Consider the following 26,654-nt stretch of genomic DNA (forward strand, 5'->3'; position numbering starts at 1 on the left):
CTCTCGCAGTTCAGGACCCCTTGCTCCTTACCGCCTGCCTGCAGTGGAGGCCAGAGAGTCTCCCACCACTGCCACTGCGCTTGCTGCTGTGAGCCTGGCTTCTGGCTGAGCGGCACTCCCTCTATGGGAGTGCACTGACCACCAAGGGGCAGCTCCTGCATTGAGCATCTGCCCCCTGGTGGTCAGTGTGCATCATAGCAACTGGTCTTTCCGATTTGCATATTAGGGTTTTATTATATAGGATAACTGGTTCATGCTCACTCCTTTGTCAAAGAGGTAGCTCACTTTTGAAACTGAAAAGGTAGTCTGTATTTTAGCAAGCCCATGATTTTGGCCATCTCTTTTCCAGAGCCTTCCTCACTCTACTTCATTCCTGACCAGTTACTCTCTTACAGTCCCGGTTTCATTCTTTGCCGTATTCCTGGGAATTCCCTTCAACTCTTTTCTTTTTTCTGACCCCCTAATTCTTAGATCCTAAGTTTGTTTCCTGGTTTACTTTTCTTTTTGTCATTGCCCTGCTTTCAGTAGCTGTCTGATAAGGAGTGTTTAGGAGGCAGGGTTAATCCTCACATGTCTGAAAATGTCTTCTTTTTTCTACCCTTACACTTGTTTGTATAGAAGCTAGGTTAGAAATGATTTTGTACAGGAGTCTGAAGACATACTCTATTATCTTGTGACTCTCAGTATACATATTGAGAAGTCTTTTTCTAATTTCTTATTCTTTATATGCAAACTGGTATTCTTTTTCTTTCTTTTGGAGGATTTTTAGAATCTTTTATGAGTTTTCATTAGTCTATAACATCATAAGACTTATAGGGGGACTGGTCTTATTCATCCTTTTGGCTGGGAAATTTGTAAGCCTTTTTAGTCTAGAAACTCATGTCTTGAAACTCTAGTTACTTGAAAAAAAACTTTAAATCCTACTTTCCTTCTCTTTCCTTTTCTATTTCTGTTCTTTCCCCTTGTTCCCTCCTTCTAGTACATTTGCTTGTTTGTTTATTCTTTTATCTTTAGAACTCTAACTTTTTGAAGATTGGCCCTCCTGGACTGAGCTATTAATTCTATTTTTCCTATCTGTTTCCTTCTCTTATCTTTTGGTTTACTTTTTGAGAGATTTATCTTCTAACCCTTGTGTTCTCTTAATATTCCTTTTTTGGCTATTTTTGTATTATTGGTATTTTATATCCTCATATCTCTTGGAATATTAATTATAATAACTTTTTGAAAATTTATCCTCTCTACCTTGTCTTTATTTTCTTCATCATCCTTTTGTTTTGGGTTTGTATTGGTCTCTAACCTTTACCATAGAGGATTTTCTCAAATATCTGGTGACTTTTGACTGACAGTTAATACTTAAAGTACAGACATCAGAACACACAAAAAAACACAGCACATGCTGACTAGATGAGCTCTGTGAGCCTAGGTGGGACCTGTGGACTGGGTGGTTTCATTGTCCAGGATACTTTGTTGGGGGATTCATGACTGTCAGTGTTTCAGCTTTTACTGTGGGCTATTCAGATTCCTCAGACAAGGATCTGGAGAGTAAAACTAGTTAAGCATCAAAAGGGAGCTGGAGGAATATGCAGACTTTCTTCTCTTTCCCCTATCTGTCCAGTCTCTCTTTTCCCTGCTGTTTCCAGAGTCACCTTTTCCAGAGAATAAATCTCAGATCATCTACCAGTGTGGAAGAAGCAATCTGGGGCTGTAATTTTATTTTATTTTATTTTATTTTATTTTATTTTATTGAATTTTAAAACAAATATCAAAAGCATGTATTGACATTCTTGAACAATTAGTTTGTGAATGATCTATTATACAGGGAAAGTTATTCAAATATCTTCTTTTAGCTCAAAGTCCTGAGCACCATGAGGTCTTATTGAGACCAGAGCAGAGCAACATACAGAATTAGGCATACAGTTAATGTCATGCTTTATGAATACAAAGCTATCAAGAGTGTAACAAAATCACATTCAGCCTCAGTAAGGATTTGATATTTTTTTATAAAAAGCATTTCTCTTTCTCTATTTCTAATATAAACTGACTAGAGGCCCAGTGTACAAATTCATGCACCAGTGGGGTCCCTCGGCCTGGCCTGCAGGATTGGGCTGAAACCGGCTCTCTGACATTCCCAGAGGGGTCCCGGATTGCAAGAGGGCACAGGTGCACAACTGGGGCCAGGGAGGGACGCAGGAGGTTGGCCAGCTGGGGAGGGATCCGGAGGAGGGCTCCAGGGCGTGTCTGGCCTGTCTCGCTCAGTCTTGATTGGCTGGACCCCAGCAGCAAGCTAACCTACCAGTTGGAGCATCTGCCCCTTGGTGGTCAGTGCATGTCATAGCGACTGGTCGACCAGTCGACTGTCTGCCCCCTGGTGGTCAGTGCACATCATAGTGAGTGGTTGAGCAGCCTTAGCATATCATTAGCATATTCACTTTGATTGGTTGAATGGACGACCAGATGACCAGACACTTAACATGTTAGGCTTTTATTATATAGGATGTTTTACAACTCAAAACCCAGAACTGAATTAAATGATTATAATGGTAATAAATATGAGAATTTATATCAGTATGCCACCTAATATCATAAAAATCATTAGATTTTCACAAACAAAATAAATGTATACTATTAATAATGAAGAAAGTGTTGGTGCAAGTTAGGAAGTGAGGTAGTGAAGTCAGGATTTGAAAAGTTATATGATGGGAGTAGAGTCTGCTCACAGGCCCTTTCCGCAGGTTATAAGGGAGCCCTTTGGATGATACTGAATATTTCCTTACCACTCTTACTACTGTCAAGTCCTGTTTGCCCAGGATCATGAAAATATTATATTCTGGGGCCCAGGAACAAATTCAAAGTGTATTTGACTAAGAAAAGAATTGAGATCAGTTTTCATACCATTAATGTCTATAGGACCTACAACATTATGTGATATCTTGATGAACAAGGGATGAGATTTATATAGATTCTGTGTCAATGTAATTGCTTCATAAACAGAATTTCTATAAAGCTCCCTGTTTATAGTTCCATAATTATCTCCTATTCCATGAGCTACCTGGTAAGCAACTTTCTGAGCCTTTTGTGGGGTTCTGTGGGGGCTAATCAGCTTTCTTCAAGGCGTCACCTTAGTTCTCAGCTTCTTGAGTGGGTGGTGTCAGTGATCCATCTGCTTTCCTAAATCTTGTTGCTGTCATCTCTAATTCCATTCTTTGTGCCTTGAGGGACTATGTTGGCCTTGGTTAGGTAGCCTCAAGGATATCTAGGAAAGACTAGACTTCATTCCTATTACAGATGTGTGTTTTTTCTTTTCTCCCAGGTCTACCCAAAGCAGCTGTGATTACCCAGCTGCAGGCTTTAAAGGGTGCTGCTGGATTGTGGGCTTTTGGTTGTACTAGTGATGACATCATTTATATAACCCTTCCTCTGTATCATAGTTCTGGAGCTATCCTAGGAATTGGTGGATGTATTGAGTTAGGTAAGTTATTATTTTCTATATGATAAGTTTTCAAAATGCCTAATAATTAGAACTTATATTTTTAAAGTTTGAAACTCTACCAGTAGAATTCAGACTGATTATGTGCATATTATGTAATTATACCATTTAATAAATTATCCAACTTACTAAAAGTACACAATTTCATGATATGCTCAGTGTATTCCTGAAGTGGAAAGAGTAGTGCCCTAGAGGAGTTAGGCCATGTGGATGGAGCTGGCTGTTGACTGGGCTTTCTTCTCCATGGGGTCGCTCATCCTTTAATAGTCTACCCTGGCCTCCTTAAATGGTGGTAGAAACCTTTAAAGAGAGGGAATGTGGGAGCTGCACAGCTCTTAGGGCTTATCCCTGGAAGTCACATAGATCATTTCACCTGCATTTTGTTGATCAAAGCAAGTCACAAGCCAATCCGGTTTCAGAAACTGAAGGGCTGGGAAATAGACCCTATCTCATGAAGGGAGGAATGACAAACTTACACTGGAAAGGTAAGGCACAGCCCGCCATGTGCCTCTGAGAAACACCCTACCCAGACCAGGGCCTTTCTCACTCATCACACCAGCTTAAGGCACGGAAGGCGGGCTGGGATGTCTTCTCTGGTCGGCTAAAATAAGGCATCCTTCCTTTACCCACAGCACAGCTGAAAGGAGATTGGAGGCATTTAAATAAAATTTTATTAAAGATACAGGATTACACAAGGGAAATAAACACAGAAAAGAATGTGAAGCTGGATAATCTTATTTACAAAATGCTTTTATTTATCTTAAATAAATTCATAAACATGCTGAATTAAGTGTCTGTTACCAGCTTGTCCTGAAATGATATATAAACTAGAGGCCCGGTGCACAAATTCATGCATGGGTGGGGTCCCTCAGGGTGGCCAGCAGGGGACCGGGCCCCAGCTTGTGCCCCCAGGCTCGCAGCCCCACAGCCCCACCTGGCACCCCGCCATGGCCTGGCACCACCCCCTCACCTTTCCACCATCCTGCCTGCGGAGCAGTCGATCAGGACAGGGCACCCTGCCCAGCTCCCTCAGTGCCTGGGAGCCGGGTGGTGGCCCCCACCCCTCCCGGTCAAACTCCCGGTCCAATGACCACCCAAAGGGACAATTTGCATATTAGGCTTTTATTATACAGAATAGAGATCATTTACTACTGTTTACATGTCTAAAATACTATAAAGTAACTTTATAGAGTAGCATATTTAGAATATGATCAATGTCCCCAGTAAATAAAGATGAAGGTCAAATCATTAGGGCTTTTCTTTAGGACATATTCATGTGACCTACAGTGTTTCTAAAGTTAAGTTCTGCAGTCATCAGTGAACTTTTTATTGGAGCTGTCTTACTAACCCCCTTACTCTCAACCTCAAGATATGGACTGTAAGATTAATGTTTTCAAATGAGCGTGATATAAATGGCCACTGCTGGATTATAAAATCCCTTGAATTTTTTTTACCTAGTACCCTTTTTTTTTTTTTTTTTTTTTTTTGCCTTTTCTCATAGGAGCTACTTGTGTATTAAAGAAGAAATTCTCAGCAAGCCAATTTTGGAATGACTGCAAAAAATATAATGTGACTGTGTTTCAATATATTGGAGAAATTTGTCGTTACCTTTGCAAACAACCTAAGGTAAGAGTAATCATTCTCATGGAGAAAAAGTAATTCCAGAAAGAGAAAGTATTGAGAGAAAAAGTAATTTTTGTTTGTTATACTCCATCTTCTTCCAGAACATAGTTTAGCTAACTTATACAGATAAAATGACTTACCCCAAGATAAAATGAATATAAAACAAATCAGAAAAAAAAGGAGAGTTATCCAGGAGTGTACTATTAATATTCTCTATATTGTGGCAGAAAAGACAGACCTGCAATCCAGTTCACTTCATGTTTAGACTGATGACAATTTCCGTGTACATAGCATGCATCTGATTATGAAAAGAGATGTGTGCTATGTTTACAGAAAGCAATTATTCCAAGGTTGAATTAAATAAGCTTTCTAAATGCTGTTTAACAACACTGATTTTACTTGTTTTTCTATTTTTGTTTTCTTTTGAATACGTGATTATGTTAGAATATCTTTCTGTTTGGTTTTGCTTTAAATGTAAAAAAAGAAATTTTGCTTTGACTTACACTTCTCTTCCCACCTAAAGCCATCATTTCCACAGTTTTGATAAAATGCCCCCTTCTGAAAGTAAACAGGCAGAGAATTGCAACCACCTGAAGTTTGTCTTTATTAATTTGTTTGCTTTTTTGGCTTCAGAAGTTATTGTTATTTTCCTGGTCTCAATTGTATTTCAAGATGCTTATTTTTTTAACTGTCTGAATTTCTAAACATTTTTGAGGATACAAAGAAGTGACTCAGTAATCAAGTCAACACCATCCCTCGAAGAATGGTGATAGAGGATGCTTCCCTATAGAGACAGCCCACCCTGTGCCTCTGAGAAACACCCTTCCCAGACCAGGGCCTTTCTCACTCATCGCACCAGCTTAAGGCACGGAAGGCGGGCTGAGATGTCTTCTCTGGTCGGCTAAAATAAGGCATTCTTCCTTTCCCCACAGCACAGCTGAAAGGAGATTGGAGGCATTTAAATAAAACTTTATTAAAGATACAGGATTACACAAGGGAAATAAACACAGAAAAGAATGTGAAGCTGGATAATCTTATTTACAAAATGCTTTTATTTGTCTTAAGCTTGGAGTTTACTAGGGACAGACCTCCTGTCTAGCTCCTGACCTACCTCCTTGTGGCAGAAGCCTTCTATCTTATTCTTTTTGTTTGGTCAGGAGTGCTTCAGCAGCTATGGATTTCCTAGATCCATAACTAAGGCAGGGAGTCCCAGAGAAATGTTTTAGGACCTAAAATTTAGGTGATTTTTATCTTTATTCTCTTCAGGGAGAATACCATTATTAGGATCGTGATCTTACCTGAAGAGTCCCAGTGGAAGAATTATAATGCCACAACCTGGCATCTCTTCTCTTCTAGTTTTCTTTTTTTTTTTTTTTAATATATTTTATTGATTTTTTACAGAGAGGAAGGGAGAGAGATAGAGGGTTAGAAACATCAATGAGAAAGAAACGTTGATCAGCTGTCTCCTGCACACTCCCTACTGGGGATGTGCCCGAAACCAAGGTACATGCCCTTGACTGGAATTGAACCTGGGACCCTTGAGTCCGCAGGCTGACGCTCTATCCACTGAGCCAAACCGGTTAGGGCTCTCTTCTAGTTTTCATTGTACTCTTTGGTAATATGATCTCTGGATTGAGTTAATTTAAGGAACTAATGTCCTGCAGTAAGATAAAAGCCATAGCACATAGTACATAGCAGGCACTATCTAATGAACTTCCCCGTGGCCTTTCCCCAGCCACTCCTATTTCCTCTCATCCTTTAATAGAAACACTAGCTTTTGCAAGGTCCTTTGCTCACTAAGTAGTTATTGAATGGTTAAATACATGCATTTATTATTTTCCTAAAGTTTTACCATCTTGTATTCTGCAGTTAGCATCTTCATGCAATATAGTCAGTACAAGGGTCTTAGGAGTGAAAGTCGTCAGCAGACATGGATATTTGGGTGATTTTAATGGAATATTTCCAGATGGCATTTCAAAGTGGTTGAAGTGAATCTAAACAATGTGGAACTATGCCTATTGCACAGTCTTTTGTCAGTACTGGGGGGCATTAAAAATAGTTGCCAGAGAACTCAACCCTCCCTGAAGGGTCCTCAAAAGTCTCTGAAGGAAGGAAAATGGGAAAAAAGCCAGTCCTGATGGCCCACCCTTTCAAATAGGGTGCATGAAGCCCCATCTGCTTGGGCTTCTTAATAATAGTTTATTTTAACAGAGAATGCCTTGGGTTGTTGGTTTTTTTAATGGGGAAAATATTATTTAACTTTATTCATAATTTTATAGGCTAGAAATAAGCATATATTTAATTTCTCTATTAAGATTACTGGCATGGTATGATAGTGTTAATAAAGATATTAGTCGTTTGTCATATTTTCTATAAATCTTTTTTTCAAGGTTTTTTCCTTTGAATTTCTTTATGAAATGAAATATCTTTTTTTACCTCTTTGAAGTTGTAATGCACAAATTTTGAGGAAATGAGATAATTTAGAGAACTGAGAATTGAAAAAGAATTCCTGATTGCTTTAGTTAATTAAATATTTTAATTCTTAGATAAGTTATTTGAAGGAAAGACAGTGTTTGTGAAATAATCTCTAAGCACCTACTTGTAGGCAGGAGCAAGGGAAATAAATATAGCTTTGCCCAAAGGAAAGCTTAATCGTTTTCCTGAGCAGAGATGCATTGTATTCCTAATCTCTTCGTTGGGCTCACACAGAACAAGTACAAGCAGTTCTTGGCATTAAAGTTTAGGCAAAGGAGAGTCTTCTGTTATGACATCTTATCCTTTCAAGAACTTGCTTTTTGCTGTCCAGTATTCACTCCTTTCAATGAGCTTCTAGGAAGGGGTAGTGCCTACTGTGCAACTAGAACAGCAGTGGATTCAGGTAGGGCCAGAGAGTGAACAGGTGATGTGGTCCACACCCTCAATGAATTAAAATTGAATGTCTCATAAGCCGTGGTTTGAAGTCCCATAGACATTCATTTAAAATAAATGCTTAAGTAAAAGAAAGCAAAATCACACATTCTCTGAATATATCCAGATGAGTTGTGATTGTCAGGGTAAGTAATATATTCCAAAGGAGATTTACCTGCAAGCAAAATCACAGTCTGAGTTGAGTGTTTATATATACTAGTCGTTGCATAAGAACGCCCTAGGATTGGCTTTCCCTGGCAAAAAGTGTTTATCCACCCCCGACCCAATCCTGACTTTTTTTCTCTTTTTTATTTTTTTTTAATAATTTTATTGATTTTTTACAGAGAGGAAGGGAGAGAAATAGAGAGTTAGAAATAACGCCGAAACCGGTTTGGCTCAGTGGATAGAGCGTCGGCCTGCAGACTGAAAGGTCCCAGGTTCGATTCCGGTCAAGGGCATGTACCTTGGTTGTGGGCACATCCCCAGTGGGAGATGTGCAGGAGGCGGCTGATTGATGTTTCTCTCTCATCGCTGTTTCTGACTCTCTATCTCTCTCCCTCCCTCTCTGTAAAAAATCAATAAAATATATTAAAAAAAAAAAAAAAAGAAATATCGATGAGAGAGAAGCATCAATCAGCTGCCTCCTGCACACCCCCCCACTGGGGATGTGCCTGCAACCAAGGTACATGCCCTTGACCGGAATCGAACCCGGGACCCTTCAGTCCCCAGGCCGACGCTCTATCCAGTGAGCCAAACCAGCTAGGGCCTTTTTTCTCTTTTTTAAAGCTCTAGTTGCAAAAGTTCCTTTGGCATAAACATTGGATGTTTATGCCAAACTGGTGGCAGCAACACTGTCCTTTAAAAAAAAAGCCAAGGTACTGGCTCCTCTTATTCATGGAGCAGTGAAGTAATTATTCTCTTCCCCTGAGACTAGGAGAGCAATTGTTTCCAATCTTCCTTTATATATATTTTATATATATATATATATTTGTATATATTTTATATATATATATTTATATATTTTTTATATATATATATATATGTATATATATATATTCATATATATATATTCTAGAGGCCCAGTGCACAGATTCGTGCACCGGTGGGGTCCCTCAGCCTGGCCTGTGGGGATTGGGCTGAAACCGGCTCTCCAACATCCCCTGAGGGGTCCCAGATTGTGAGAGGCACAGGCCAGGCCGAGGGACCCCACCAGTGCACGAATCCATGCACCAGGCCTCTAGTATGCATATAAGATCATTGGTTAATCTCTTCCCACCCTCCCCCTTCCCCCTGAGATTCATCATTCTGTTCCATGTTTCCATGCCTGTGGTTTCTGCTCCTGCATTGAGCGTCTGCCCCCAAGTGGTCAGTGCGCATCATAGCTAGTGGATGGTTGGTCAGTCAGCCGGTCGGCCAGTCGCGTAGGCTTTTATATATATAGATACGGACACACACATTCTTATTGATTTCAGAGAGGAAGGGAAAGGGAGAGAGATAGATAGATAGATTAATGATGAGAGAGAATCATTGATCGGCTGCCTCCTGCATGCCCCACACCAGGAATCGAACTGTGACCTCCTGGTTCATAGGTCGATGCTCAACCACTGTGCTACACTGGCTGGGTGAATTCTTTCCAACCTTTCACTCTCCCAAGTTTTCTATGTTTCTGAAGCAACACCATACAATTTCTGATTGGATTTAATTTTATATATTTTTTAAGATTAATGCTACATTTAATATGATAGGTGAGGAACATGTTAGAACTCTAGATATCAGTAGTCTGGGGAACTCCTGCTATAGAGTATATCTTATTTAAATAATTCTTAAGGTAGTCGATAGTGAACCATACCTAGGGATATATCTAGGGATAGAGTCATATATGTCACTCATGTCATTCAAGTAATATTGTTGATTTGAGTATGCAGGGGCAGGGGGCACACAAGGCAAATAAAACCCCCTTTCTCATGGGACTGACACTCTAGTTTGGGGAGAGAGAAAATAAATCAGCAAAGACATGAAGAGAAGTCATTACAGACAATGAATGACAAGTATGGAGAAATTGACAGGTTGAGATGCTAGAGAATGATGAGTGGTGGGAGTGGGACATTGCTAATTAGATGGAGTGGTCAGGGAAGACTTCACTGAATGGTCACTTATGAGATGAGGAACTGATAGGACGGGTAGGATCCAGCCGGCAAAGCTGGGGGATTGCAGTCCTAACAGAATGAACTGAAAGCTAAGAGGCCCACAGGGGACAGAGCCTGAATGTTTGAAGAGAAGAAGAGTGGCTGGCCCATCCATGGACCAGATCTTATAGGGCTCGGTGGATCATAGAGAGGAATTTGGATTTTACTCCCATCAGAGCATTTGAGAAAAGATAAAGGCAAATTGTAAAAACCTGTACCAATTTGAATCTGTTTTGAAGGAAAAATAGCAGGACATGTTAGTTCAGGGATAGGGAGTGAAGGAATGGATAGAATCAGGAATAGAGTCCAGATTTTTGGTTCAAACATCTAGTTAAATTGTGAACCATTTGAAGAAATAAGGAAAACAGATTTGAGGAGTGAAATTAAGTTTCTTTTGGACCTGTTAAGTTTGGTATGTTAATTAGGCACCCATGTGAAGAAGTAAAATAGGATGTACAAATCTGGACCCCAGAGAGGATAGTGTGGGCAGGGTCTAATTAAAAAAATGACGCATATGTGTGAAGCCTACTTTTCAAATTAATATATTTTATCATTTAGGCTGTAGACAGGGTGTCCCATAAAAATGTATACACACTTTAACAGCTGATAGCTCCATGTTGAAAATGAAGTGTATTTTAATAAACACTGCCTTTAATTATTCAAAGTGTGTGTATACATTTTGGGGGACACCCTATACATATTTTCTGTAAATTATATCCCTTTTCTTTATTCTGCTTTCTTAAAATCAGAGATTCACGGGGAACCAGAAAGTATCCTTATGATTCTGGATTATTTTGTTACGGTGCATTAAAACTTTGACAAAATGGGCCCAGCCGGAAACAGACGGACCACAATGGTAGGGCCTTCTCCCAAGAGCCTCACAAGATGGTTTTCATCTTAGTGAATATGCCGAAATTGCACATAGTCTCAGCCTGACAGGCTCACAACCCTCTCTAGTCAGTGCTTGTCTTTAGATTAGACTCACATAAACCAGGCTCAAAAATGCCAGTTTATCGCTTTAAATTGTCTCCATGGCTCGATCTTCCTCAATATTTCTCAGAACTCCACAATCAAACATTTTCTCTCTTCTCTCTTCTCTCCTTCCCTGAACATGTTCCTGGCTGCAAATACCTTCCACAACTTAACTCAAGTTTACATCTCCAGCCCTGTCTTCTCTCTTGATTTCAAGTTGTATATGTCTGGATTCCCACTTAATATCTCCACTTAGAAATCTAATTGACATCTTCTGTCAAAAATGGCACAAGCCTAACTTTTTACCACCTCCATTAAAATGTACTCCTTGCCACCTTGACCTTCTCAGTTAATGACAACTCCATCCTTCCATGTATTCAGTCACAAAATCTCTGGGATCCCCCTTGAAATTTCTTTTTCTCACACCCCCTGCCTAATCCATGAGCAAATCTTGCAGATTCTACTTTCAAATATAGCCACAGTCCAACCTCAATTTACCACCTACCTGCTACTCTCATCTAAGTCAGCACTACTTCCTACCTCAAATGTTAGCAATAGCCTCTTCCTTATTCCACGTTTGGAATAGTAGTTGATATGATTCTATTAAAGTGTAAGTCAGATTATGTTACTTCACTACCCAGATCCCCCAGATGGTTTACTTGAAAGAAAATCCAAATTCCCTTAGCATGGACCACAGGCTCTAAGTAATCTGCTCCCCTGCTGGGACCTCCCCGACTCCCCATCCTCTACCCACACACACTCTACTCCTTGTTCACGCTGCTGCAGCCTCACCGACCTCCTTGCTTTTCCTTCAATGCACCAGGACTGCCAGTTTCACCACATTGAATATTCCCCCAGATATCTGTGTGGCTCACCCTCTAACCCTCCTAGCAAGTGCCTTGCTGGCCACAACCCTTATTGATGTCTGGTATGGCCACCTTACCAACTCAGATGGACCCCAAACCCTAAATTTGTTCTGTTGATGCCACCAGGAGAATATGAACAGGCTTATTGCTCACATAACAGGGCTTTCTGGGGAAGGCAGGGTGGGACCCCAAGCATGTCCAAAAATGACTTGGAAGAGACTGGTTCAGCTTTCATTGTGAGAAGCAGGCAGCGCGGGGCGAGGAGTCCTGTGCATACAGAACTGCTGTGTGCTTTGTGGCACCAAAGGGAGGAGCACTGGGCTTTCCCATTAGCTTGCCAGATGTGGGCAGAAGAGGAAAGGGGACCGATTGATGTGGCTTGAAAGTCATCAGTAGTCAAACATCAAGAATGGAGTCAGACTCTTTGTTACAATGTTTGTCTCCTTGTCTTCTTTCACGGCTTTATTTTTCTTCATATAAGTTATTAGCCCATTACACATTACCCCTACATTACCCACGCACACTATGAGTTTCAGGAGAGCAGAGAGTTCATGTTTTTTCCTCTATGTATCCTCAGTACCGACAGTGGTGTCTGACATATAGTAGGTGCTCAGTGAAAATTCGTAGAATTGTATTTTAGAAATCAAGTAATATAACAAGCCCAGTTGCTGGGAGACTCATGTGCTCAGGACCAGCCCGGTCTTTCCCTAGTCCTAGGCCTGCAAGGGAAGTCAGTTATAATCAGAAAGTCGGAGTTCCTGGGGAGGACAGAAGCAACGAGGGGGTTTAGATAAATCAGAGTTGCATCATCGCATGGAGGGAGTCAGGCCATTGCTGCATCCAGCTCACAGCTAATGGTCACCTGCACTTTCCAGAACATTTCATTAATGAATCGTGGTTGTGGCCCAGGTGACCCTCTTCCTGGGTTTCTAGGGAAGTGCAAGCTCCCTTGAAGTCTACACTGTCTTTTTCTGGTGAGTCAGCACCACCATTCAGATTAGAGGCAAGTCTTGCAGACTCTAAGAGCTGCTCTTTCTTTCTAAGGCAACTTTGAAATGTCTCTGGTCTGAAGCATTGTTTCCTTCCACTTTCAGTTCTCCCCAGGGCTGCCAGGAGAGAAAGCACCTGTTCAGAATACGTGGTCTGTAAACAGCAATACCATTACTATTCTAGCTAGAAAATGAGCATGAACTAAGCCCACAATGTGCTTGCTTTTTGCTGTAACACTTGCGATCACAGAGGTCTTTTCAAACTATTATTTATGCCTTAAAATGATTTGTGAACTGATGGCTGTCATCTATGAAACCATGGCCTGCCCAGACCCAGGCTGCAGAGGCAGCGTGACAAAGACTTTCAGGGCACAGCGGAGCCCGCACTGGCTTAGCCTGGCAGGCTTCTCATTTTATGTCCTGGGCTCCCATCCTCTCTCAAAAGAGACCCCACCCTCTCCCACTACCATGCCTTTCCTGCTTCAGTATAAGAAATTCTGCTATTTTGTATTGGGGGGGCGGTAGACGGGCGGGGGTGCCCCAGGATTCTGATACTCTATTTGTATTTAATGTTATTTTGCACCTATTCTGTAATAACTACTTGGCTTGCTATCAATATGTTTTCGATATATATTAGTGTCTGTGAAGGAAGCAAACTGTTGGAATGTATAGTTACTGTTATGGGGTATGTTGGTGTATGTATGTGGTTATCAGTGAGTTTTAAGAAAAAGGGGTCTTACATTAAATAGAATCAAGATGGAAGAGTTATAACCCCTGACATACACTGTTATATATTTTAGATGATCCTTTAGGAATTAGATCGTACTTTTGTTTTGAGCATTAAGCAGCTAGTTTTCCAGGGTTGAAGGCAGAAACAATTTGCCCCTTTGTTTTCACTATGAATTTATGTTTCTTTTCTGTCTTTCCATCTGTTAACAAACAGTACAATCTTTGTTTACTGAGAAGTCAAAGTTGATACAAAATTACCTGTATTTAAACAGAACTTCCCGAGTTTCAACTTCTCATAAGCATATAAAGAGACCATTCAGCTTGGTGTGTTATAGATTCTCTGAGTAGGATTAGGCACATATTCTGGAAGAAAGAGACTTTGTTTCTAGGAGGGCATTGTTAGAGGCCTGCTATCTCCGGCCACTGAATAAATAAATCTGTGACCCAGTAGGAGGTAACTATAGGTCAATCACTGCATCACATATAGCCGGTCAACAGGTCCCAAAGAAGGCTTTGAAGAAACAAGAGCCTTAGTTCAAATCAGTATGACTCTTACTGGTACTGTCACATCAATTTGATGCATGGCAGGCTCTGAAAGTCAGAAGGAAACTGGTCTGCTGAAATCCAAAATTTGGGGGCAATATTAAAACCCCTGACCTGTTCAGCAAATTCTCTTTTAAATTCTACTAGTAAATGGGATTTTAAATGGCTGAAGTAAAATTAGTACTTTCTATCTATCTATCTACACTAATAAAAGAGAAACATGGTAATTGGCGTACGACCGCTACCCTTCCCATTGGCTAATCAGCGTATCCTTATGCAAATTAACTGTCAGCCAAGATGGCGGCCGGCAGCCAGGCAGCTGGAAGCTAACAGGAGGCTTGCTTGCTGTGGACTCCAACGTTCCCCGCCGGCCTCTGAGCTTCAGTGGGAAACATAGTAACATTTATAGAAGATAAACAAAACTCCAGAAACCTCCTGTCAGTCAGCCGGGATCTCAGAGCTGGAGTCGCAACATTGTTTCGAATACAGAAAACAAAGGCCAGAAACCTGCTTTCAGCCGAGCCTCAGAGAGAAAGCCGGCTCTCAGCTCCAGTGACAGCCATAGAAGGTAAATAAATGCCAGAATAAAAAGAAAAGAAAAAAAGGAGAGGTTTGGAGCTTCAGTCGCCCGCCAGCCTGAAAACGGCCCTCAGCCCCTCACCCAGACTGGCCAGGCACCCCAGTGGGGACCCCCACCCTGAAGCAACAAGATGGCGGCTAATTTGCATACTGAAGGCAGGCGGCAGCAGGCAAGGCTGTCTGCGGTCTGGGACCCCGATCTGTGACCCTGCCGGGTAGGATCAGCGGAGCCTCGAGGCCTCCCGGCACCGGGATCAGCGTGACAAGGGGCAACGCCCAAACGCCCTGATTGCCCTGCGGCTCTGTGTGTGACAGGGGGCAGTGCCCCAACCCCCTGATCAGCCCTGCTCTGTGGGTGATAGAGGGTGGCGCCCCAACCCCCTGATTGCCCTGCGGCTCTGTGTGTGACAGTGGCGGCGCCCCAACCCCCCCCCCACGGGCCCTGCTCTATGTGAGACGGGGTAGAGCCATACCTCCCCATCGGCCCTGCCCTGAGTGTGACAGGGTGTGGCGCCTCAACTACCCCCCCCCCCCCACGGGCCCTGCTCTGTATGTGACAGGGGGGAGCTCCTCAACCCCCTGATTGGCCCTGCTCTGTGTGTGACAGGGGGCAGCTCCCCAACCCCCTGATCGGCCCTGCTCTGTGCATGACAGGGGGGAGCTCCCAAAACCCCTGATTGACCCTGCTCTGTGTGTGACAGGGTACGGAGCCCCAACCCCCCTGATGGTCCCTGCTCTGTGTGTGACAGCGGGCAGCGCCCCAACCCCCGATCGGCCCTGCTCTGTGCATGGCAGGGGGCAGCGCCCCAACCCCCTGATCAGCCCTGCTCTGTGCGTGGCAGGGGGTGGCGCCGCAACCTCCCCATCTGCCCTGCTCTGTGCATGACAGGGGGCGGCGCCCCAACTCCCCAATCGGCCCTGCTCTGAGCCCGACCAGGGGCTGCACCTAGGGATTGGGCCTGCCCTCTGCCACCCAGGAGCAGGCCTAAGCCAGCAGGTCATTATCTACTGAGGGGTCCCAGACTGCGAGAGGGCACAGGCAGGGCTGAGGGACCCCCTCTCCCCCCCCCCCCCCCACCAGTGCACAAATTTTTGTGCACCGGGCCTCTAGTCTATATATATAATGAGCCAGGGGCCATTGCAACCAAACGTACGACCTAACAGGCTGCGTGTGGCGACCAGGCCGGCAGAGGGGTTAGTGAAGGACGACCAAATGCCTGAGCAGCAGGCTGCGTGGGGCAACCAGGCCGGCAGGGAGGTTAGTGAGGGGTGACCAGGCCAGCAGAGGGGGGGCAGTGAGGAGCAACCAGGCGGGCAGGGGGCGCAGTTGGCGGCAACCAGGCTGGCTGCGGGGGGCAGTGAGGGGCGACCAGGCCAGCAGTGGGGACAGTTGGGGGTGACCAGGTTGGCAGGGGGGTGCAGTTAAGGGCAACCAGGCTGGCAGAGGGAGGCAGTGAGGGGTGACCAGGCTGGCAGGGGCAGTTAGGGGCAACCAGGCCTGCAGGGAGGGCAGTAAGGGGTGACCATGCTGGCGGGGGGCAGGGGGACAGTTAGGGGCGACCAGGTCGGTGAGGGGGGAAGCTGCGGGTAACCAGGCCAGCAGGCAGAGGCACTTAGGGGTGATCAGGCTGGCAGGGGGGCCAGTAGGGGTGATCAGGCAGGAAGGCAGGTGAGCAGTTAGGAACCAGTGGTCCCCGATTGTAAGAGGGATGTCCAACTGCCAGTTTAGGCCCGATCCCCATCCCCCGAGGAGTCCCAAATTGGAGAGGGTGCAGGCTGGGCTGAAGGGACCCCCCCCCCCCCATGCACAAATTTCATGCACCGGGCCTCTAGTCTATATATATACATGCCTAATATGCTAATTGTCCCTCCGACAGTTTGACCATTCGACCAGTTTCTATGGCTCACACTGAGAACCAGGGGGCAGATGCTCCAACCTGTAGGTTAGCTTGCTGCTAGGGTCCGGCCGATCGGGACTGGGCTAGACAGGTTGGACATGGCCTGGAGCCCTCCCGCAGTCCCTCCCAGCCCCTGGCCTGTGGGGATCAGGCCAAAACCAGCTCTCCAACATCCCCTGAGGGGTCCCAGATTGCGAGAGGGTGCAGGCCAGGCTGAGGGACCCCACCTGTGCACGAATTTATGCACCAGGCTTCTAGTATATCGTAAAATGTCTTACTCTATACATGTGTGGGAGTGTGTCAACATTTAAACACTAACTACTAGATTAGAAACTCATATTTTGATTACTTCCTATTACTGAAATCATGGAGAAATGCTTGAAAAAATAGAGCATGGGTTTTAAGGGTTTTTTAAAGCTGGTTATCTCCTTACTTCCCTTCTTTTCTTTCCTTCCTTTCTTCCTGCCCCCACTCCCTCCCTTTCTTCCTCCCTTCCTTTCTTGAACCTGCCTTCCCTACCTTTCTTTCTTTCTTTCACATATGGATTGTGGACATCGCTTATGCACCAGGCATGGTCCTAGGGCCTAGGCAATTGATACAGCAGAGGGTAGAACAGGCAACAGTCCCTGCCCACGTAGTGCTTACATTTTAATGTATTCAAATTCTGTCTACTTAGTATGTGATCTTGGACCTGAACTTCATTAGCTCAATGTGCAAAATGGAGATATGCTTCTTATTGTATAGGGTATCGTGGTGATTAAAATGAGATAATGCCTGAGCTCCTGGACATGGAGCTCAAACATATTCACTCCCATTGCTTTTCCTCATCGGGCTGCAAACATGTTTCTTATTCCTGTCCTGCACATCCTGACTCTGGATTTCTGTATTTGTTCTCTTTCTTGGCCTCTCTACCTCGATTTCTGTTTGTATGTCTTTCTGTTTGCATGTATCTTTCTGTGTGTCTCAATACTTGTGCAACTGCGTCAACATATTTGGGTGTGGCTCTCTCTCTTTCTTCCAGTATCTTTCTCTGTGTCCAAATTTGTTTGGGGTGTATGTGTTTTGTTTTGTTTTGTTTTACTGTGTGTGTGTGTGTGTGTGTGTGTGTGTGTGTGTGTGTGCGCCTCACTTTGCATCCCTGTATGCGTGTGTCTCTCTCTGCATCTCTGTTTCTCTTAGGCCGTGGGTCTCTGCATACTTCACTCTGTGTCTCTGTATGTCTCTGCACTGTCTCTGTTCACTCTTTGTTTTGTTTGTATTCTCTGTGACTCTCTGTCTCCCCTCTTGCTCTTTGTGTCTCTCTTGCTTGCTTTCTCTTTGGGTCTTTTTCACTTTCTTTCACTTTCATTCTGTCTTTCCTGCTTTCCATTTGTCTCTGTCTCTCAGGCACTCTCTCTGACTCTCTCCATCTCTTTTTCTCTGTCCCTCGGTCTCTGCCACACTATTTCTTTCCATTGTGTATGTGTCTGTGCAGGTGTTATATATCCATTCCTTCACTTAATTGTACTCGTATTTATGCAGGCATGCTCTCCTCATCCATCCCATTCCCAGTGATACCCAGTGATATTTAGGTAGTAACCTCAGGGTTCAGGGAGAATTAAAGGGAATGGGAATTTGTTCTAAAGAAGGCTCGAGGGAATTGATGAACAGAGAAGGGGATTTTTAAAATTATAGATGGGTGTTATGAAGACTTGGTTCTATTTTAGACGTTGAGATATAAATTCTCTTTTCCCCACAACACTAAATAATAAATGAGTTCATCTTTTCTCACACCCCTTAAAGCATGGTCTTCTGGATTTTCTTTTAAAGGAGAGGAGAGTAGAATAAAAATAACTTGAGAGTTAAATAAGTGAATTTTATATTTCTTGACAAAAGCCTTATCTTAGTTCTGATAATTGGATTTTCTATACCAATTACATCATTTTGGATGAATGGTTATTCTTATTTAGTAAGCTTGTGTAGCTAAAGCCCACACAGGTTAAAGTCTATGGAACTTGGTTTATAAATCACCTTCTTAGTGGTTTCCAGAGTGTGCCAACACATTTTATCAATAATATTGCTTGCTAAAACTCACCTCCGAACTGAAAAGCATCCAACAGTTATTCCATATTAAAGAGTTCCCTGTTCAGGCAGAACGAATCCTAAGCTTTGCAACACTAGTGTTTTATATAGGAAAATGCAATGAAAAGTTCAAGAGCTAGTTCCTGCCAGGCAGGCAATATCTGACATGCCCATAGGTGGGACAGGGCAGACTCCTCAGAGTCCTAGTTAGTGATAGAAAAGAATCCTCTGTTTTGGAAGGAGCTGCTGCACTGAGTGAGTTTTTTTCTCTATCTGCAAAATATTTAACTTAAATTCCATTGGTGTGGGGCCTACGCCTGCAACAGCAAGTCAGATTGTTGTTTCCAATGTATCCACAGTCTTAGCTGTCTCTTATTTCATTTTTATTTTATCAAATTAGTTTATTGAGTAGTTCTCTCAAGATATACATAGCCTCCTGCCATCAATATTTTGCCTCTGCAAGGAACATAAGGGTGTATATGTCTTTTCAAATAAGTGTTCTCATATCTCAGATGAACACCGAGACATAGAATTGCTGGATCATTTGGTAGTTCTGTATGTAATTTTTGAGGAAACTCCACACTGTTTTCCAGTGGTTGCAATCTGCTATGGAAATCCCACCAGCAGTGCACAGGCTTCCCTTTTCTCCAATTCCTCTCTAACACTTATTTCTTGTCTTTTTTAAAGTAGTCAGTCTAACAGGTGTGTGAGGTTATGATTTTTGATTACTGTATAATCCATATTAATATAATGCTTATTGAATGTAGAATAAATATAGTTATTTAAATTCTAACATATGATTTAGAAGTAAAAATATAAGAATATTGCACATTCAAAGATATAAAAGTTACAGGTAGTAATCATATATTTGCAAACCAAATATTACAGTGGTTAGATGACCTCAATTTATTGTTTACTATATGCTAGGCATGGGGCTTAACTGTATACTGCAGTATAGAGGTGAGATTAACAGGTATTATTATCAGTTTTTGCAAATGAATAAACTGAGAATCAGAATAGTATACAACCTCTTGTTCAAAGGTATATACTAATAGACAATAAATGATAGAGCTGAGAGTAGAAACTCAATTATATTATATAATTTTTGAAGTATGCTTTTTTCCCCCTGAAATATGCTTTCTTCCTTACCTGATCTTTACCAAAATAAGGTTTCAATAAGCAGGAGTTTAGAAAGAGCTTTTCCCACATGTGGGGAAATAACGCCGTATTACTCTGGGCCAGGATAGTTTCATTAGCTTTTGGACGTGATTCTGCAACAGAGTTACATGATTTTTTTTTTTACTTTCCTTTCATTATTGCACATACGCATCTTCTTGGTATTTACCATTTGAGTAATAGTAATGAAAGATAGAATTGGGAACTAGAATTAATAAATTACAAGGAAAATATTTTCTTCTAACAGAGAGAAGGAGAAAAGGATCATCAGGTGCGTTTGGCAGTTGGAAATGGTGTACGGAGTGATGTATGGAGAGAGTTTTTAGACAGATTTGGAAATATCAAGATGTGTGAGCTTTATGGAGCTACTGAAGGAAACATTTGTTTTATGAATCACACTGGAAAAATTGGAGCAGTCGGGAGAACAAATTTCTTTTACAAAGTAAGTACCATATTTTCTTTACAAAAGAAATATTTTGAGACCTGGTGACCTCTCTTCTAGCTTTGTGCTTATACATGATGGTAAGTATTATCAGGTGTTGTTTTTTTTTTAAGTTGAGAACTTCTATAAATAAAATAGTAGCCTCGAGGCGAACTATAGTGCTAGAGATTACGAAAACCTCAACCTTCCATGTTTTCCCTCCCATATAAGGATAATGATACCTAATTCTTTTGTTCAGTTTTCAGATTTAATGATGTCAATATAAATAGTAAGCATAGATCCTGATATATACTAATTTGACTCCATTTTCTTTGAGTATTTTCAATCCACTATTTCTATTTGCCTTTCATTTTTATATCAGTCAAAACTTATGTATAGGCTTCTAATATATGGTTTATTTTAAAACTTTATCAAGATATCACTAAAATGTTAAAAGCAGCCAAAAAATCACCTTCTTCAAAGTAAAAGACTTATAGCTGATTTCTCAATAGCAACCATGAACACAAAAGATAGTAAACAGATATCTTCAACTGACTTGGAGGAAATAATTGTCAAAATAGAATTTGTACTCAATAATATTTTTTAAAGAATAAAATTGAAAATAGTATCAAAATTTATATAACCTCAAGGGAAAATAAATTCAGAATCATAGTAGGATATTGTATTTGTAGCCTTTTCAATATTTTATAGAACAAACAAAAAATGTCAATGATATAGAATATTTGAATAATACAATGAACAAGCTACTTGAACTAATGGACATATAGAGGACACTACATCTAAAAACTGCAGAGTATCCATTTTTTTCTAGCACTTATGAAAATTCACAAAGATTATTGTTCCACTTAGGGAATTCCAGCAAATTTCAAAAGATTTAATTTATATGGATTATGATCTCTGACAACAGTTTAATAAAGGTAAAAATACATTTTTTAGATGTCAGCTAGATCATTTTCTATGTATTTATAAATAAAACATCTCTACATTTTCATGACTTAACAAAATATCAGAAATTAGAAAAAAAATGAGCTGAATCATAATGAAAATGTTACATTTCAAAATGGGTAGACTCAGATAAGAACAGCTGAAAATTAGTGGGCTAAATATCCATTTCTATAGTGTTAATTTTAAAAAACAAACTCAGGGAATTAAAAGGAAAGAAATAATAAAAATCGTAAATTTAAAAAACAGTAAACATTTAGTGTCAAAAGAGATAAAAATATGCTGTCAACTGAAACTAATACAAGATAATATTGAATGTATATTGTAACTGAAAATTTTTTTAAATATATAAAATATATAATTTTTTAAAAGTAAAAAAAAAAATAGACTCAAAGCTAATATAAATTGCCCTAATGTTTGGAACCTAAAGAAGGTTAATGCATTCTTTGGGATCTTAAGGGTCTTGTTGTCCTGCCAGAGTGCATTCGCATTCTGAATAAAAGTAATTTGGGGAAAGTAAGTGCTGATATTAACTGAGTTTTACATTCCTTACAGTTAATTTTCTCAATTCTTGAACTGATTCCATTAAAAATTGGTATTTATATTAAAAGCTCCTTTAGTAAAGCTGAGTCATGCCAAAGTAATCATCTCACAGAATACAATGAAGAATATTTGTATTTTATTACTGACTTGACTTAATTTTAATTTTCTGATATCTCAAATTCCCTGTCAGACTATAATCTATATATGTAAAAGCCTAATATGCTAAGTGTTCTACCGATTGGTCGACCACTCGACCAGTCACTATGATGCACACTGACCATGAGGGAGTAGACCATGAGCTTTGACCGGTAGGTTAGCTTGCTGCTGGGGTCCGGCCAATTGGGACTGGGCTAGAAGGGCTGGACACGCTCTGGAGCCAACTTAGCATGGTCCCTCCCGGGCCTCTAAAATATTTGTTCTAATTAATTTCCTTTCAATGTGCATGAATTCATGCACTGGGCCTCTAGTAATGTCAATAATGCAGGAGGGCATGATTGTCTCCAATTTATTTAGAAAATTTCTGTTTTTCTATTCATGTTAGGTTTTTTTCCAGTTTGGAAATGAAAAAAAAAAGTACCTAATATCATATGAGTTCTGTCTTTTATCACTTCATTCACATATTGCTTTGTTACATAGCAGGCAATCAGAAAAAATTGGACCAGTAACTCTTTCATAATTGTGTGGAGAGATTTGATAAGTGTCTCTCATAGAGAAATAAGCCTCTCAACGGAGATAGGATTTTATAAGTGAAGGGAAAAAAAAGCAGCAACACCTATTACCCAAATGCCCATCTTGTGTGCTATACCTACTATTTAAATGCATAAGACTGAAGGGATATGTGTCCCATATATGCTCCCAAAGCAAACAATATAAAAAATTTGGTGACAACTCATTTAAGAAAAAAAACCCAAGTAAAAGTTATGGACTGCCTTCTTTTCTAAACCTGGGGAAGGAACAAACATGAAATCCCTAGAGGAAATAAAACTTGAAAAGGGATGGGGAATGAATCTAAATTAAAAGGCAGCTGAAAAAAATATGGACATCAAAATAATAAGTCCTCCAAAATGGCCAGAACCAAAAATGAACTCACAGAAAGAGAAACTAAAAAAAAATCCCATTTACCATTCCAACAAAAAAGTTAAGATACCTAGGAATAAACTTAATTAAGGAGGTAAAAGATATGTACACAGAAAACTACAAGACATTGAAAAAAAGAGATAGAGAAAGATATAAACAAGTGGAAGAATATACTGTGTTCATGGATTAGTAGAATCAACATCATTAAAATGCCCATACTACCCAAAGCAATCTATAGATTCAATGCAATCCCCATTAAAATACCAACAGAATATTTTACAGACCTAGAACAAACTCTCCCAAATTGATATGAAACAAAATGGCCAGGAAAATTTTAGAAAAACAATTTTCCATAGGTTCAAAAATTGCATTAATATTCTCCTTAAAAATAAGAGCTTAAAGAAGAGGAAATTGCAAGGAAAACATAAATTAACAAAAGGAGTTGGAAAATAGGCATGCTCAGCTAAAAAAAAAAATCAATAAAGAAAAAAATGAAACTTACAGAGATTAACACCACATTAAAGGACTTAAAAATAAACAGGACTGTAAACATTGTTAGGGAGCAAGATGAATGGGATTAAGGGGCCACACAAACAATAAAAAGAGTATTCATATCCTATATAATAAAAGCCTAGCAACCGAACGGCGGAACGACCAGCTGACCAGTCGCTAATGACGCGCACTGACCACCAGGGGGCGGATGCTCAATGCAGGAACTGTTCCCTGGTGGTCAGTGCACTACCACAGTGGGAGGTGCCGCAGGATGAGTGGCTGCTCCCCCTGCAAACCCTGGGCCAACAGGCAGGAACCCAGGCTGCAGTCATCGCCTCCTCACCCCAGGCTCCTCCTCTTCGCTTCCTGCTGCCTCCTCCGGACGCCCCACAAGCCATGCAGCGCTGCCACTGGGCTCCCAGAACTGACCCTGGAGGCTGGGAGGCGGGTTCATGGCCACAGGACTGAGGCTTACTACACCACCTCTCAGTGCTGTTGTCCCTGGGCCCGGCCCCAACCGGGTCCCCTGGAGAGGTGAGTGCTCCAGCTCCACGGAAGATGCCGGACCAGGGAGCAACCCCTCAGAGGGCAGGTCCACAGCTGTTCAGCAGACCGGGATGAGCAGCACTCCCACAGCGAGCCAATCCCCTCAGGCCATGCCCCCTACCAGTGCACGAATCCTGTGCCCCAGGGCCTCTAGTAATAATATAAAACAAATTAACAAAATAGATTTTGAAAAAAGACAATGACTTAACTGGTGTTCCTGCAGGGGAAAAAAAAAAAAACAGATCAAAGAGATAATAATTATTTGAAACCTAGTAGAAGAAACTTCCTTAAAATAAAGATTTGAATCATTAGCAAAAGAGCACATTTTATTCCAGGGATATGGTACAGAATGATCATCTGAAAAATATATCCTGGTGAAAATATCAAACGTAAATTAAAGAACCATTGGCTATGCTGAGGCAGAAAAAGCAAAGGATACATGTAGTATACGGAGAAAATGTACATGTGCATATTTACTTAGGAAGTAAAGTGTGGCATCTATTTTTTATTTGTGTTATAACAGCCATTTTTTGTAACGTTGTGGAACCTCTTGAAGGCAAGGGAAATATAGAAATCCCTCTGGCTGAGACTTAATGCTCTGATCCTGGCGACTTCTAGAAGATGCTGTGATATATCTTAATTTCATTTGTATCATAAAATTACACGATTTCTGACCATCAAGTCCCCTGTATCTGACAACAGGCACACTGAACGGTGATTTGGTGTGGAGTGAATGTCACCCATGCAGGTAGTTGCCAAATTAATTTAAAAGAAATAACACTAAAGCTGATAACACCAGTTGCTGGGCAAATTTTTCAAAATAGAAAGCATATTAAAACAGGAGAGAAGAGATTGGATAATGATCAGGGCTCTGTTCTTACTTGGCCAAATTGATAAATGCAGTTCTGGAACTTCTGGAATCATTCTTCTTACCAGTCATTAGGCAAGTGGCCAATATCCTGTTACTCAATTACAGACAAAGACCAACAAGATGCAAGCTTGCATTTTAATAAAGAATCTTTATGTCTGGAATAACAATATGTTTCGCTTTGCAACCTCTTTCATTGGACCTCATCTTAAAATCGGATAATACTAATTTCTACTTTATAGGGTGATTTAACGATTAAATTAAAAACTGCTCTTAAATCCTTAGCACAGTGGCTGGCGTACACTAAGTCAATATTAGTGATCGGGACCGGTGTCGGGCACCAGTAGTGGGTGCAAGCAGTGGCTCTGGTCATTTGGTCTGTTTGCATATTAGCCTTTTATTATATAGGACTAGAGGCCCGGTGCACAAAAATTTGTGCACTCGGGGGGTTGGGGGGGGACTCCCTCAGCCCGGCCTGTGCCCTCTCGCAGTCTGGGACCCCTCGGGAGATAATGACCTGCTGGCTTAGGCCTGCTCCCGGGTGGCAGAGGGCAGGCCCAATCCATAGGTGCAGCCCCTGGTCAGGCTCAGAGCAGGGCCGATTGGGGAATTGGGGCGCCGTCCCCTGTCATGCACAGAGCAGGACGGATCGGGAGGTTGCGATGCCACCCTCAGTCACGCTCAGGGTAGGGCCGATTGGGGGGTTGGGGCACCGCCCCCTGTCACACTCAAGGCAGGGTCGATGGGGAAGTTGTGGCGCCACCCCCTGTCACGCACAGAGCAGGGCCAATCAGGGGGTTGGGGCACTGCCCCCTGTCACGCACAGAGCAGGGCCAATCGGGGGGCTTGGGGCTCCGTATCCTGTCACACACAGAGCAGGGCCGATCAGGGGGTTGAGGAGCTCCCCACTGTCACTTACAGAGCAGGGCCGATCAGGGGGTTGAGGAGCTCCCCCCTGTCACTCACAGAGTAGGGTGCATCAGGGGGTTGGGGTGCCGTACCCTGTCACACTCAGGGCAGGGCCAATGGGGAGGTTATGGCTCTACCCCGTCACACACAGAACAGGGCCCCTGGGGGGCGGTTGGGGCGCCGCCCTCTATCACCCACAGAGCAGGGCCGATCAGGGGGTTGGGGCGCCGCCACTGTCACACTCGGGGCAGGGCCGATGGGGAGGTTATGGCTCTACCCCGTCACACACAGAGCAGGGCCCGTGGGGGCGGGGGGGGTTGGGGGTGCCGCACCCTGTCACACACAAAGCCACAGGGTGATCAGGGGGTTGGGGAGCTCCCCCCTATCAGGCACAGAGCAGGGCTGATCAGGGGGTTGGGGCGCCTTCCCCTGTCACAAACAGAGCAGGGTGGATAGGGAGGTTGTGGCCCCACCCCCTGTCACACACAGAGCCTCAGGGCGATCAGGGGGTTTGGGCGCTGCCCCCTGTCACGCTGATCCCGGTGCCGGGAGGCCTCGCTGCTCCGCTGATCCCGGTGCTGGGGGACATATTACCCTTTTACTATATAGGATAGAAGCCTGGTGCACAAGTGGGGGCCAGCTGGTTTGCCCTGAAGGGTGTCCTGGATCAGGGTGGGGGTCCAGCTTGGGTGCCTGGCCAGCCTGGGTTGAGGGGATGATGGCTGTTTGCATCTGGTCACACCCCCTTTAGGGTGGGGGTCCCCACTGGGGTGCCTGGCCAGCCTGAGTGAGGGGCTGAGGGCCGTTTTCAGGCTGGCA

General features: G+C 42.5%; 1 protein-coding gene across 1 annotated transcript in view; it reads left to right on the forward strand.

Moving 5' to 3' along the window:
• Positions 1–26,654, forward strand: part of SLC27A6 (solute carrier family 27 member 6) — a 54,884-nt gene that overhangs the window by 14,476 nt on the left and 13,754 nt on the right. Inside the window, exons 3-5 of the mRNA XM_070411500.1 lie at positions 3,311–3,469; positions 4,989–5,113; positions 20,264–20,458. Coding sequence (XP_070267601.1) covers positions 3,311–3,469; positions 4,989–5,113; positions 20,264–20,458 — 479 coding nt within the window. The remainder of the gene's footprint in view (positions 1–3,310; positions 3,470–4,988; positions 5,114–20,263; positions 20,459–26,654) is intronic.

This window comes from Myotis yumanensis, unplaced genomic scaffold (genome assembly GCF_028538775.1).
Source record: "Myotis yumanensis isolate MYYU_CA2020_CCGP unplaced genomic scaffold, mMyoYum1.0.hap1 SCAF_4, whole genome shotgun sequence".
Classification (NCBI taxonomy): Eukaryota; Metazoa; Chordata; class Mammalia; order Chiroptera; family Vespertilionidae; genus Myotis; species Myotis yumanensis.